Raw genomic sequence first — 15,062 nt, 5'->3', positions numbered from 1 at the left:
AGTTTTTGAACTGATCCTACACAATTTTTGTTCGACCGGGTATAGAGTATCCTGGTCGCCAAATTGTTTCTTTTTCTGCCTTTGGTTTGTGCTTTAAATGCATTTTCAGTACTGATTACAGGGTATTCTGGAACACTTGAATTATCTATTTTCAACTTTATAGCTTTATTTACATAACTTTTACCGGATACCGTGTATCTTGGTCCCTTGCTGAATTGTAACATATCCTTGGCAACATTTTTTGAATTTGTAGAAGTCTTTTGCAAAAATCATTTTTTAACAAAAATTCGATTGTTGGATCTTTGTATTTATACATGAACAATTGTTAAAAAAAAGCTATATGATTCATGTTATTCCATATTTTTTCTTTTTTAAATTATTCATTCTCATTCTTGAAATATTGAATGCAGAATTTCATACTTAAAATTTTTTGTTTCTATCAGTGCTGAAAACTGGCTAATAGATTTTTTACACAGTGACTTAACTATTCTTAAATTAACTATTCTTTGTAGGCGAATTTGACTGACTGAAAGAAAGTGTGTAAGGAAATAATGATATATGAAATTAAAATAGCCTCTTTAATTGTGATTCGGAAAAAGGACTTCAAACAAATTTCTCAGCTTCGATAAGTTACGACATCATCAGAATCACTGAAAAAAAAACAATCATCTTAAAGAATAAAAAAGGAGAATAAAAATAGAGCGAGTTATATTCTCGAGTTATATTCGCGAGGAGAATAAAAATAGCGCGAGTTATATTACCCTGACAATTTCGACCTTTTGATTAATAAAAATGGTCTCAGTGTCGAGATAAACTGGTCTAAATTTTTTGCTAGTCAGACTCAAACTAAGCGAAGAGCTGCAATTTATCCTCTTTTCTACATACAGTGATTTCATAAAGTAAATGGAAAGGGATATTACTCATTTTAGCTTTAATCCCCTCAGCGAAATATAGTCTCCCGTAGAAGAAAAAATACTATGTACGGGCTGCATATATTTTGTTACTAGGCTGGGGAATAGAGAGGTTAAATCCCCTAAAAAGAGTGATTGAAAGTGTGTTTATTCTCATATGCACTGTTGTCGGCTGCAGATTTTTTGTGTTGACCATTTTACGTAACCCGTATCGATTTTAATTGAAAAGGACTTAAACACTTGTGGTAAAAACGGCAGATCAATGTAAAATAAATTCCAGAAATGTTTTCGACATAAAAGTCATCATCAGCCAATCTAAAAAACAAAGCACCTGTAAAACCGGAATGGAAGTGGATGTGTAGAAATTACAAAAAATGTATAAAAACTAACATTAAAAAGAAAATAAAAATAGCGTCAGTTAAGACCCGATTTAGTCATGTGACTAAAACAAACGGACTTAAAAAACCTCACAACTTGACTGTGAGGTACCTCTGCCGGTATTCCTCGCGCGTGTTGAGGGCAGGTCTTCTCCTCGAAATATAAAGCGCTTCTAAGTGCAAAAGTTTATTCGTGTCTAAGCATCTGTCTAAATTTCTCGCCTCAACTGCAGCCTTGTCTGCTCCGCATTCCTTTAGATGACTACCCACCGGGGCAGAGTCCCTTAAACACTTGTCATCTTCTTTTATCATTATCACTTCCATATCTAGAAAATTCCAAGGATTTTGACTGGAATACATGATGAAGGGACTCATGACTGTAACCTCGGTTACTATGATACTTTTGACCTTCTGATTACAGTAAAAAAAAGAAGAAAACAAAAAAAAAGAAAAAAAAATTTACGAAGTGGGAAGAAAAGATGGCGTAGGGTGTGTGTTTCGAACGCATTTTGACTACCATTGTGTTATCATAAAACCCTTTCAGCTGCTATTCGGATTCAAAAAAAATCAATTATTGTCTCAGGGGCGAGAAAAAGTGGTCTGAGCTTTTTCGATGATCATACTCGCATGATGCCATTTAATTTGATTTTAGTTTAGTTCTAACCCAGTTTTGTACGTTATGATAGATAAATTACTTATCAGTTTTGCTGTTTTACTTAACTCATTGCCACTTACTAAAAATTAAGAAAGACAATTTTTTCTATTTTGTGTTTCAGAATTATCGTAGCTTTTGAATGTTTTTACTCAATTTACAATTGTCGAAAGATTCTGTGCCACTTGCAGAGCAACCGGTTATCATTGCTCTTTCTAAAAATAATCTACAAAAACTGTTTTTTGAAAAGATTGAATAAAAAAACTTTTAAAAACGTGATTTGTTTTCAATCGTTATTTACATTTTGCAATGATAATTGTGGTCGAATGATTTTGTGCTGCAAGTACAGCAACCGGCTACTTCTTTGCAATTTGAAACTCCGTAGATATGTTAAACTTTTATACGCTTGCGATTAGCGAGCGTTATCAAATCGGTATACATACTTTTTTTCGGGTTAACCTGTTTGATCAAATCACTCGCATCATTTAAGCTGCTGAAATGCTCAATTTTTTGAAATTAATTTGGTTGTTACTGGCTGCTAAAAGCTACTGGTAAAGATATAGAATTTCAAACCTTGTATGTGTAACTGTAAAGTTTCAATATTATATTTCTGCCGATTATTTTTTGGCTTCATTTTTTTCCACTTAAGGTGAGTCGGTTTAATGTCTAAATTATGTATATCACCTTGTATACACTTCCTAAATAGCACTCGTGCATCTTATGTGGAGTACATGCAATTTTTTCCATTAAGATGCTGAAAATTTCCGTTGCTTTTTTGAGATTGATAAGACCCTGACATTTTCGAATAATCAAGCCCCAAAAGGACCCTTTCTAAAATACTTTAATAAATTTGAACATGTAAGAACATCATTTTTTACACTAGTAATTTTTTAATTTTGTTTTTTTAGTTCTTTCTTCAATGGTTAAGTCGTTTGAAATCGTCTTTGCTACTTCTTGAGTTTCAGTTTTCATCCTATAACTGTTGTATCGCAAGTGATGCGGAGCTCAGCTTCGCCTCTGTCTTAAAATTTTGAGTTCTTAAGCAATGATGACGGCAATAACTATAGTTGCTATATAGACTACGGTAAATAACTTTTTGTGATGTCGAACTTTAAAAGCTCAATTTTGAAGAGCGGAAACTATCTAAGGCATAGGTTGGGCTTTCTCCAGGAGTTTGAGTTTTTCGAGTAAAACTCGAAACGATATGTTGAAGAATGAAACGATATCGAAGCTTTTCTAGTCGTGATTCGGAATCCTAAAGGTCATTTCAAAAAAAAAATTGGAGCTTGATTTCTTTTTGGAAGAATTGCTGTACAGTCGCAACATCATCGACTACTTGCACAGCGATCCGCTTCTTCTGTTTTACACGAAACTGTCTTTTCAACAAATCAAGTCTTTATTTATCAGCTAGCAGAATTAAATAACTCAATATCCATAAATTGCTTACTTAATTCGATTCCTATAAGTATCTTATGTTTTTTTTTATTTCAGAGATATGGAAACAGATTCTGATCCACGGAAAGTGTTTCTCCTCCAAATGCTATATGGTCATTATGGAAAAGACAAAAATTTACAGCGCAACTTTCTTGCCTCTCAGGAACTGAACAGTTTTCTCGACGATGGCAACTGCATGGTGTTCTTTGTGTGGATGACAGAAACCAGTTATCATTTTTCGACAAAGGTTATTATTTAAAAAAAAAACAGCAAGCTTCAATGAGAGTTTCGTTTCGTCATGATGAATCTCATGTGATTTGTTACTTTAGCGACAAACATTTTTAAATTGGGCTTTAGACTTTTTTTTACACGTAAACAACTTCTGTAACCATAAAAATAGCTGTTTCTCTTCTTTATCTTTTCACCCGTTTCACTACTTTCTGTTGGAGCTGAAAGCTAAAACTGAGCTAAATTTTTCAAGTTAATCGCAAGGCGTGGTGCCGAAAACTTGGTATAAAATGCGACTCGTCTCAAATTAACAATCTTTAAACAAATTATATAATCTCTGTTGCAGATCTTTCTTACAAATTTTTATTAAATAAAACGAGATTTCAGTCGTTCATTTTTTCTTTTTTAAGCAACGAGTTTCAGAATTTTTGGCGCAACGCCAAAAGGTGCCGTAAACCAAAATCATTTCATCACGCAATGATGGAACGAGCAACGTGACGCTTAATTTTGAACCCGTAAAACGAGCGCGCGAGTTTTGGGCCATATTATCGAGCCAAAATATAATCTGTATATGAATATTTTTATGATTGATTATATTTAGAATATGATCTGGTTATTTGATGTGGTTGTCTTTTTGTGAAGGTATTCCTTTTTGAACTCCAATTAGTCAGATGTAAATAAGATGCTAAAAATGAAATCAAGGAAACGGTCATTCCTGAAATCTACAAGAAACTTGACGAAAAACACTGCATCATTGCAAACGAATTAAAACCTATTCAAGCGGCTATGGGTTCAATAAACAAAACGTTCACTCAGCGTGAACATAGTAGCGGTACAGCTGCTGCCGCTTAAGTAGGTGTTTTGGCATCAGCAACGCACGATGCCAAGCATCTACAACAGGTGGGCATTGATGGCATTAGTGAAAACTCAGAGCTCGGCAGCTCGGAAATTCTCGATGTTGAGTAAAAATCAGTGTCTTCTGTCTTCAGCCACCTGTATGAAAACCCTACAATCATCGACATACGAAGACTAGGTAAATTTCAGAGGGAAAAGAAAAGACCAAGAACCATCCTGGTTACATTTCAAAGCCCCTGGGACGCTAGAAAAGTCCTAGCCAAAGCGCCAATGCTCAAGTTTTTTACTGGAAAAGTCTTCATGTCTCGCGCACTAAATCAAAGCGATAAAGCCATTGAAGATGCGTGTCTGCAGAAACGCAGAGAACTGATAAATGCTAGAACTGAGTCTGCAAGATTACAAATACGCTCCCTCAAGTTATTCCTCGATGATAATCCTGTCGGCACTACCACGCAGCAACAATGAACAGAATCAATCTGACTACCTTTGAGCGTGCTGTCTTTCAATGTTCGCAGTCTCATCTCTGTTCATCGAAGATTCGCCTTCTCTAAAGCAGTTCTGATCCGCGCAGTTTATTACTTTGTCTGAGACATGGTTCCATTCTTCTTTTACCGACGCCGAGTTTCATTTGCCGAAATATCTGGTGTACAGGTGCGACCGGCCAACTGCAGGCGAGGCTTCGAAGCACGGAGGAGTCCTGCTGGCAGTCAGATCATCAATCTCGCACACACCTGTGAACCTCGATAATGATAACTGTGTCGATGTCTTGGCCTGCCTTGTTTAACTCGAGAGTATCACTTATCTTTTAGTTTTGTTCTACAACCCTCCGAAGAGCAGTCCCTATCGGTGGTTTATTGAAAAGTGGATCTCTGTTCTGAACTGTGTCTACAGAAACGCACTACCGAACGAGCATATTCTACTGCTCGGAGATGCAAATCTCCCACTGGTAGATTGGTCAACACTATGTTCCAACGAGCCTTACGATACTGAACTCTTGCGGGAATTCGACAGGTTAAGCTTGACTCAGCTGATCGATTTCAACACAACTCTGGTGTTCTCACAGCTGATCGATTTCAACACAACTCTGGTGTTCTCGATCTTCTACTGGTCTCTAACACCGCTCCGGTGTTGTCGATAAATATCGATGAGACTGTTCTCCGGAACTATCCCTTTTCTGATCACTTTCCTATTTACGTAAAGCTGCAATCCGAAGCAAGGCACCCAACATCTAGCAGCAAGCGCCGCATAAGATATTCCTTGGCGGACTATCCCAATCCTTGCTTCACCTTTCTCCGGAAAATGCTGATCAAAGCCGAACGTGCTTCTCCAAGACGGGGAAATCTGGCTGCACTCAATTCTTGCCCAGACGATTGGAAAATTGGCAAGGTTTCTCCTCTATTCAAGAAAGGCTCCAAAACAGATATTACTAAGTACAGACCAATTACCCTGCTGAATATCGTCTCCAAAGTGTTTGAAAAATGTGTTTTTGACGACCTGTATTGGCATGTTATCAACTACATTCCTGAATTTGGTTTCCTGAGAGGGAAATCACCATTGTCTCAACTTCTCTGCTATCTCCACGATATTTACAAAGGAATAGAGAACCAGGAATCAATTGTCGAAGCAGTGTACCTCGATTTCTCGAAAGCATTCGACAAGATAAATCATCAAATACTTCTGAGTAAGTTACATCACATTGGTGTGAGAGGCCGCCTTCTTAATATTTTAAGGAGTTATCTTTCGAATCGCAGACAATATGTACAAATCAGCGACACGATGTCCACCTATCTTTTCATAACAAGCGGAGTGCCTCAAGTTTTACTTCTCGGGCCACTGTTGTTCCTTTTATATGTTGCTGATATGAACATAGGTGTTCAGTCACTGCCTGATATGTTCGCGGATGATACTATTTTGTTGTCTTTGAGAAACTGTATGGCTTCTTGTTTACAAGCTGACTTGGATGTTCTTGCGAATTGGTGCGAGGCGAACCAAATGCTATTCAACTATGACAAGTGCCACCTCATCTCGTTTGGGAGAAAAAGCTCCAACACAAGCCTTAACATACTGGGTCAACAACTTTCCCGTGTCAATCAAGAAAAAGATTTGGGCGTCATTCTCACGAACAACCTCAAATGGAGCATCCACTTTACAACAGCATGCAGAAAGGCAAACACTATGCTTTCACTTATCCAACGCAACAGCTCTCCGAGTTTGACATGGTATCATAAATTAAACATGTACAAGTCAACAATAGTCCCTATTATCATGTACGGCAGTTGTGTTTGTTTTCCATCCAAAACCGACTTGAAAACAATCGAACAAGTCCAACGCAGAGCGACGGTCTGGATACTTGGCTATCCTGATACAAGCTACAAAACCCGACTCAAGACTCTTAACATCTTGCCGATATCGATGAATATGCATATACATGACCTCTTAACGCTTTCTAAAATAATGGAAAACAAATACAACTTCGACTGGAGAAGGTTTCTCTCTTTCAATCAACCAAGTTACAATACAAGAAATTCCTCATTACAACTATTCAGTTTACCCATTCGCAAGCTCGAAGTTAGTCGTTGAAATTTCTGGTATCGCACACCGAGACTCCTGAATATCATCAGTAAGAAAATTGACCTCTCAAGCAATGGTTTGAAAGGAAGACTTTTCCACTTCTTTTGGCAGTATTTCAACAACTTTTTCGATGTCGATAGACTGTACACGTGGAGGTTTGCCTGCATGTGCTCTGGATGCCGTGATACTCTAAATTAACTCTTTTGTTTTGGGATCACTCCCTGCGGTTCTACCGCGAAGCCTTAATAATAACATAAAATAATAATAATAATAATAATAATAATAATAATAATATGCATTTTTGAGCAATCGTTATACCGCAGAATGATTCCTGGTCTTTATCTGGAAGCATTATTGGTTTTTCTTCCAGTCAAATGCGAATCAGCTACCGCATGAAAACACGATGGCATTACAGATCTTGAACTCATTGTGGAACTCATCTGGTTCACATATCTCGGCCAGAGACTTGGTTCGGAATGAAAAAGACAATGGTAGCTTTTCTATGTCTAACGCGAAATGTATACGAGAAAGCAGATGATAAAATGGGACCGGAATGAATGTTTTAAAATACATTTGAGGGGCTTAGAGCACAGAAATAAACAGGAAGTTTCCGATGAACACGCAAAATCCACGAGGACGACAAGGTACAAATGAACCCCTCAAAAGCGTCTCAAAAACTCAATTGACCTTGATTCAATGGCGACAATCGCATCTAATGTTTTGTCAATGTACACGAATTTAAATCGCTTACTAAGAGAAAAATAGACAGTTCATTTGTGCTTCAATTACTTGTGTTCTAGACTTCTAAATTGCGACTACCAGACCTGAAAAAAGGCCAGTATACTTCAAAACTGTTCTGCTTTCTGAGGCATCTCTTGGCAGATTTCTTTCGAAATCTTTAGGATGCCATCTAAAGCCCATATTAATCATAAATTACTGAGCTTAATTTTGTGTATATGATTGGTTTGAAAACCATTTATTATTATTATAATAATTATTATTATGATTATGATTATTTACACTTCCGAAGCAAAGTGTTATAGTAGGAACTTTCTTTTTTTTTCCAATCTAAGTCGCAAATTTTGTTGCGATTTTTGTTGCGACTAAGTCGAAAATATTGTTGCGACTCAAAGCAACAATATTTGCTGCATCGAATTGGCATGACAGCTTATTTGTTGAACCTTTACAGCTTATTGATAACATGTACTTTGACATTCGAGTAGTTATAAGCTTACACAGTTGATGCATTTTTAGTTCATCAAGGGAACCGAAAAAAGCTATTTGTTTCAAACAACATAACAATAATAAAATCTCGATTTCAGAAATTTCCTAACTCAATATATCTCGCAGTTTTTTGAAATGCATAATTTATACATAATGTGGCTTTATGATTTGCAATTTATTACATGCAAAATTGTATCTTTTTGTATTTGGTGTTAATTTTGCTGCATCGAATTGGCAGTTGATTAGCATATGTAGCTGCGTTATTTTTGGTGGCTAGTTTTTTGGGGATTTTAAGCATCCATGGCTGAATGGTTAGTGAGTGAGACTCAAATTTACTACGTTGCAGATTCGATCCGACACGTAGCCGAGTTTGTGCAAAATCGAGGCTTATTTCTACTTTTTTATTATTTCACTTAATAGAGCTGCTTTTTGGTCGAGTTTTTGCTAGTGTTTGCGAAGTGCAGCTTCGCCTCTGTGTTTATGTTGGCTTAATGGCCTCTTTTTGCCTCGTTTGATGTGCGAAAAATATGTTTTGCGTGCTTGTGTGTGTTATAAGGGCAAAAGGGACAAGAATATTTTTAATTAGGATTGAATTTTAAAAATGTCTTATTAGGTTTGGGGTCAGGTAGTTTTGGCTTTGTCACCGCCTGGTTACTTTTGTTCGGATGAATTGGCAATTGATTAGCATATGTAGCTGCGTTATTATTGGTGGCTAATTTTTGGGGATTTTAAGCATCCGTGGCTGAATTGTTAGTATGTCGCAGATTTACTATGTCGCAGATTTTTGCTAATTCGAGTTTTTGCAAATTTGAGGCTTATTTCTGCTTTTTCTTATGTCATTTGCTAGAGCTGCTTTTTGGTCGTGTTCTCGCAAGTGTTTGGAAAGTGCAGCTTCGCCTCTGTGTATGATTATTATTATGATTAATATTCGACAGACTAAAGAAATTGAATTTGTTTTAGATCGTGGTATGTGCAATGATAATGTTGAATGTGTAAAAATTGATTCCACAGACAGTTTGTACGGTTGTGATGCATTATTCGAATAAATTCGACATTTTTTGTAAAGTCATTTTATGCGTCTGCTGACAGCAGTCTAAAGAAAGTTTGGTAATTAGATAAAGTGACATGCTCAATTTCCTAAATTTCGTTTTAGGTAGTAATTCATTTTGTTGAAAGGTTTTTTGGAAAAATTTTTTTTATTTGGATTTTTGAAAATGTTTTTTTTTTTCGAAAAATGTTGATTTTTTTGGCCTAATTTTTGTCGGCTGATTTTCCGTTTTTTTGCCAAATGCAATTTATAGTATTTTGTACCATTTTTAAGCTTTTTTTTCCGAAGCTTTGGTTTTTTATTTTATGATTCACGTGTTTGTTCTTATTGATAAAAACATTCATTATGGAAATATATAAAATTCGGTTTTTTTTTGTCATTTTTTTGAGACTGCACTTTTCTCAAAAAATTTAGTTTTTTTTTTAAGAAAAAAAAACTACTTTTTTGGCATGCAAAAAGGTGTTAGCATTTGAAAGACCCCGCACTCCCCTGTGCGCCTGCGTATACGTGAAGTCTTTTTTTTAACGTACCCCCTGTTCTTGAGCCTTGAAAAAGTCTGGGAGAATTTTTCACCCAAATTTTTGGATTTTTTTTGTTTTCTCAAAAACTAACCTCCCAAATCTGAAATTATGGTTTTAATGGAATAAAAATGACGTGTAAATCTCATGCTTATGTGGTTACGACCTTATTTTTTTCCACAATTACTTATGGCCCTTGGAAAAGTCAAAATTCTGATTTTTTGAGTTTTTTTTAAGTTTTTGCCTTTTCTCAAAACAACGCTCTTAATATTGAGGTTTGTGTTTCAATCGAATTATCAGCATCCGCAAAGCTTAAGTTTATCGAATGTTTTATCAAGAGTCATTTAACCAGATACTGGTTCATCAGGTTTCGTAGGAATCTGAATTTAAGTTAAGCTCTGAAGGAAGGCTAAACAGATATTTATGAGTTCGGAAAAGATTTGAAGACATGTATTTTCGTATTTTCAGCCTTTAGCAGAGAACATAACAATGGAAAAGTGTGTGGCTATGAGTAAGATTCGACCCGACGTTATCGTAGATGTGAGCAATATCCAAGCCAACGTGATTGTCGTCACAATTGTAGAGTCTCCCATGAGTTCCTTTTACCATGCTCTCCACAAGGTGTATGCACCTCTTCTAGCCGACAATGGTTCAAAGGGAGACGAAGTATCAGTCGCAGATTCCAGTCTGCTCAGTCTACTGAAAGCCCTAGACTCGAAACTTGCTGAAAATACTAGAAATGGAGACGCACAGGCAAAGGTCAATCTTGGCGACGATGCCTATTTTCAAGGTAAATTGGTATCTAAGACAAGCGCTGTTCAAGTTAATCGCAAAAATGGAAGAAAAAAGAACGGATTTTTTCAATAGCCCCACACTTTTTGATAGTACTTGCAATTGATGGGGAACCAAAGGTGAGTAGTTGAATCGAATTCACTGGATGCGTTTTTTTAGTGCCCTGTCCGTTATTTTTTTAGTTCATTTCCATTTTAATTGCCAGCATTTTATCAGTGTAGTGCTTTTATTAATGTCAACGAATAAATTGAAGCATGAAAATTTGCACCCTAATGTTTAAGGAGTTCTGCGAACAACGGATGAGATAACTCACTGGAGCGATATCGAAAACTCGTCAATGGCATCCTTCAAGGCCAAAGACAGAGCAGCCGAGTACTCGAAGCAGTTCGCAAAAGTGGGCCAGTTTTTCCGGGGTATGGAGAACGAGACTTTAGAAGCGGTGGCCGATTTCCTGCCGAAGGTCGTCGAAGTACTAGACGCTGTGTGGGGTATAACTGATAGAGAGCCTCTGTACCCTGAAGACAGAATGAAACATCTGATTGAAGTAATCGGTATGTACCGATTGCGTATGAAAAAAGGCGCCGAAATGTAAACAGACCGTTGAAGTATGTAAGTAAGGCAAAAGTTATTTCGACGTGGTCGCTTTGAGTTTAATTCGGCATCGTTTTATTAGTTATTGCCTAAGTGTTTTTTTTTTCATTCTTCTTTTTTTAGTTAATTATTTAATTTTTAAGAATTTTGGTAATTTTATAGTAGTGTAGCATTTATCCACAATCTCAAAATAGCTGTTTTTTACCCAAACTATTGAAGTTCTTATAATCAACAAATATCTTATTGGAAATCTTCACCGTTCTCAATAAATGGCTCTTATATCTTCTGAAGCTTTCTTTTTGTTGAATATAACTGAAGTATTGGTTTCTCAATTCAGGCGGAGATATCGGCCGCTTCGTGCAGCGACAAGTGTCTAAAGTGGACTGCTGGAGAGGCGACTACCACGAGGTCAAATCCAATCTGAGGCTGGGTGTGCAGATCTGTGACGACTGGAGACGTCTGATGACTAACAAGTGTAATCTATGGAGACAGGACACTCTGCACACCTGGAAAAGTCCCAAGCTGCCTTTCGAGGGAATCGTCTATCTGGGCAACAGACTCAAAGAGGTCAGCTGCTATTTAATCGTCCTTCACATAAATTCGACTAGCAATCAGTGACTCTGAATTACTTCGTGAACTTCTAATTTCTGCCTTTCAATTACTAATGAACAAAGCCTTACCTACTTAGTATGAAATCAAAGGGTGTCAGAAAATGTAGTTTGTGATGATAATTTTTTATCTGATTTTTTTCTCGCTTTGTTGAATTATGAGACTAGAATTGTGAAATTTCAATTTGTTTAGACTTGGGCAACATGTATGTGCTCCGCTTCCCTCCGCTGTACCTTTAGCCTTGAAAATATTCATTCTTCTAGAATGTTCTGTTTCAGATCATGTCGTGCAGAGTGTTACATCAGCAACTCAGCTGGCTGCTAGATGACACAGAGCAGAGTCAGTTCGGCACCTCCTCCCTCTTTGACCCCTTCCGATCTTTGGATCCAGTCATGTACAACCCCTTCACCCAGCCCCAGTGGGAGAGTGCCCTGCAGCAGTTCGGGAATAAGTTAGTGCCAGTTGAGAGACATGTGGCGAGGAAGATGAAGCAACAGCTTTCCAGTTGCGACTCCAAAGGAGAACAGGTGTGAATGTGTAGTGCTTAGGAGTTGAAAACATATAAATACAAGCACAACCTGTTTTCTTTGTATGATCTTTTTATGTGGATTTTAGAAAAAAGAAAATGATTATTTGAGGAAAAATAGAAGCATTTTTGTTCCAGAAAAACAAATATTTTGTTTGGTTACATAAAAATAAAGAATGAATTTATGCTAACTAAACTTCTTCACAAATAGTTAAAAATAGTTTCTGACGGTAATTTGTTTTTCACAGCTGTCTGTAACTTGTAGTTTGAGGCTATCGATGCAATTAAACTATTTGGCAACTGACTGTTTTCAATTTTAGGATATTTTAATGAGTATATGTTTCAGCTTCTGCAAGAGTTCCTCCGCTACCAGGAGCTGATCAAAAGAGGCACCATCAAACAAGAATTGATACAGGAACGAGAGGCTCTTCTAAGCCAGCTTGGTTCCTTCGCTAAAGGAATGGGCGATGAATTCGAGAACCTCAGACGAGGAAGATCCAAACCCAAAATGTCCATGACAACCCTGCCTAAACTTATCAATGAAATGAACTACGTTCGGATGCTGCAAAGTAGAATAGCAAGCAGTCATCAGGATGGTGAACCGATTTTGAGCGACCTTCAAGGTTTCCCAAAGTTTGCCAGTTTCTGCCAATCTCAGGTTGAATCAATGGTAGCTTACAAGCAAGAGATTTTCGACAAGTGGGTTTCGGAAACCCTAGATGCGATAAATGACCCAAACGCTTCAATCAGTCTGGCAACTACTGTTAAGATCATGGAACTTGACCATAAAGACGGACATCTGAAAGTAAATTTTAGAGAACGTCTGGTCACTCTGATTCGTGAGGTGCGTAACCTCAGCGCGATGGGCTTTTCGATTCCAGCCAAGATTCAGCAAACTGTCCAACAAGGCCAAAAGTTTTACCAGTACGCTATGGTTCTGAAACAAGTGGCTAATTTCTATAACACAATTGACGCCCAAATGATCAGATGTCAACAGCCCATGATGTTGCAGGCGGCGTTGGACTTCGAGAATATCGTTAAGAACCCAAAAGCTAGTAAGTCGTCCCAAAAAGGAGAGAAAATTGAAGTTACATGGGATGATCCGGATAATTTGGAGCAATACATTGAGCAGTTGCAAAAAGCAGCGGAGACTTTGTCACTGCAAAATCGAAGGCTCCGAAAAGCACATTTTGCTTTGGTTGATAAAGTTTCTGAACTTTATGACATTGACCTGCTTAAAAGAGAGCAACATTGGCGAGATACCTTGAAACAATGTCGGAAGATCTTCGAAGAAGTTGAATCGGAGGGATACAAGGAACTGAAACAATGGGCGGCTCATTGGAACCACCAGGTCTACAAGACGTTCGAGCACCAGTATCAACTTGGACTTGAGAGTATCAACCAAAACCAGCCTGAAATCAAGGTAGAAATTGTCTTCAAGCAGATGAAGCTTCAATTTAGTCCTGGAATTGAAGAGATCAAGACGCAATACTACCGGACCCTTAGAAGGTTCATGTCGTTGCCCAACCAGATCAAAGCGATGACGGCGGCTGATCAAGCACCAGGAAGCGTGAATATTTTCCCGTTGATGATTGAAAGAAATTCGAGCAGCTTCTCAAATGTATTCAAGAAAGCAGAGAATTTAATGCAAAATTTGGCCAAAGCTCTTCAACAATTTGAGGTTAATTTAAAAAAAACATAAACATCACCTTGATGAAGGGCTTATGATATTTTCATCGGGCTTGCCAATTTTGAATGGTTATAACATGACGCAAATATTAATTGGCATCTCTATAGTGTTTTTTTTACTCATTGAGAAGTTTACAGCCAATTGAAACTCAACTTAAAAAAAATCAGCTAGAATAAGTTTGATGTTTTATTTCAGCCTTTTGTTACATTTTTTAAAAGCTCGTGTTTTTAGCCCTGGGTTGTTCTTGGCAAGATTAATCTGGAAGAACTAGTGCAAAAGTCTTGTAACACTGTCGAAGATTTCGAGCGAAACTTCAAACTAGTCAAAACGAAAGGCAAAGAGTTCGAGAAACTTCCTCTGCAAATAAAACTGGACTGCTTTGTGATTTCGTGTGTGCCTATTCGCAACACTATTGAAGATCTACTTCAGCAGTTGTTCGATGTCCTCGTTGATTCTCTGAAGATATCAGCTCTTGAAGATGTTCACAAGATTGACAGTTTCCTGACTGAGGCGCTGGATACTTTGGAGAAACGTCCTCAGAGTGTACAGGAGGTTACAGAAGCCAATACGAAACACCACGAGTACACCAAACAGAAAACTGACGTGAGTATAAGCTTGAAATATAATCCCAAAAAAGCGTAGATTATTGTATCTGTTTTTCAATTTTTTCATCAAGATCTTATTCACTACACCTCAGTGGAATCAAATAATTAAGGTTTTTCACCTGTTTAGCAGTGGTGTAGTTTTCATCGGGTGTGTTCTAGTTTTTTTTTCACGCACAATCAGGCTCCGCAAATCATCAGAATGGATCAAATGATAAATCATGTAAAAGTCCTTTCAATCGTAATTTGAACGATATTTAAAATTCCTAAAAATTTTTCTCAGAATAATGTTTGTTATATGAAGTGTTACTGAAGCTTTATTCGTCACGATTATTAAAGCAATAAAAAATTAAGTTTAACCAAAAAAATGGTTATTTAACTAGCGAGCTTGCGAGCGTTAGTGTATTAGTACGAACCTTCTTTTATTCTTACTT

At 37.2% G+C, this 15,062-nt stretch overlaps 1 protein-coding gene across 1 annotated transcript in view; it reads left to right on the top strand.

Annotated features, from left to right (window-relative positions):
* LOC134844386 (cytoplasmic dynein 2 heavy chain 1-like) overlaps nucleotides 1-15,062 on the top strand; it is a 495,494-nt gene that overhangs the window by 439,716 nt on the left and 40,716 nt on the right. Inside the window, exons 2-8 of the mRNA XM_063861048.1 lie at nucleotides 3,430-3,621; nucleotides 10,287-10,608; nucleotides 10,892-11,161; nucleotides 11,539-11,768; nucleotides 12,089-12,337; nucleotides 12,683-14,017; nucleotides 14,258-14,629. Coding sequence (XP_063717118.1) covers nucleotides 3,436-3,621; nucleotides 10,287-10,608; nucleotides 10,892-11,161; nucleotides 11,539-11,768; nucleotides 12,089-12,337; nucleotides 12,683-14,017; nucleotides 14,258-14,629 — 2,964 coding nt within the window. The 5' untranslated portion in view covers nucleotides 3,430-3,435. The remainder of the gene's footprint in view (nucleotides 1-3,429; nucleotides 3,622-10,286; nucleotides 10,609-10,891; nucleotides 11,162-11,538; nucleotides 11,769-12,088; nucleotides 12,338-12,682; nucleotides 14,018-14,257; nucleotides 14,630-15,062) is intronic.

Source organism: Symsagittifera roscoffensis, chromosome 1, assembly GCF_963678635.1.
Source record: "Symsagittifera roscoffensis chromosome 1, txSymRosc1.1, whole genome shotgun sequence".
NCBI classification, from domain to species: Eukaryota; Metazoa; Xenacoelomorpha; order Acoela; family Convolutidae; genus Symsagittifera; species Symsagittifera roscoffensis.
This window is presented reverse-complemented; position numbering and strand designations above follow the sequence as displayed.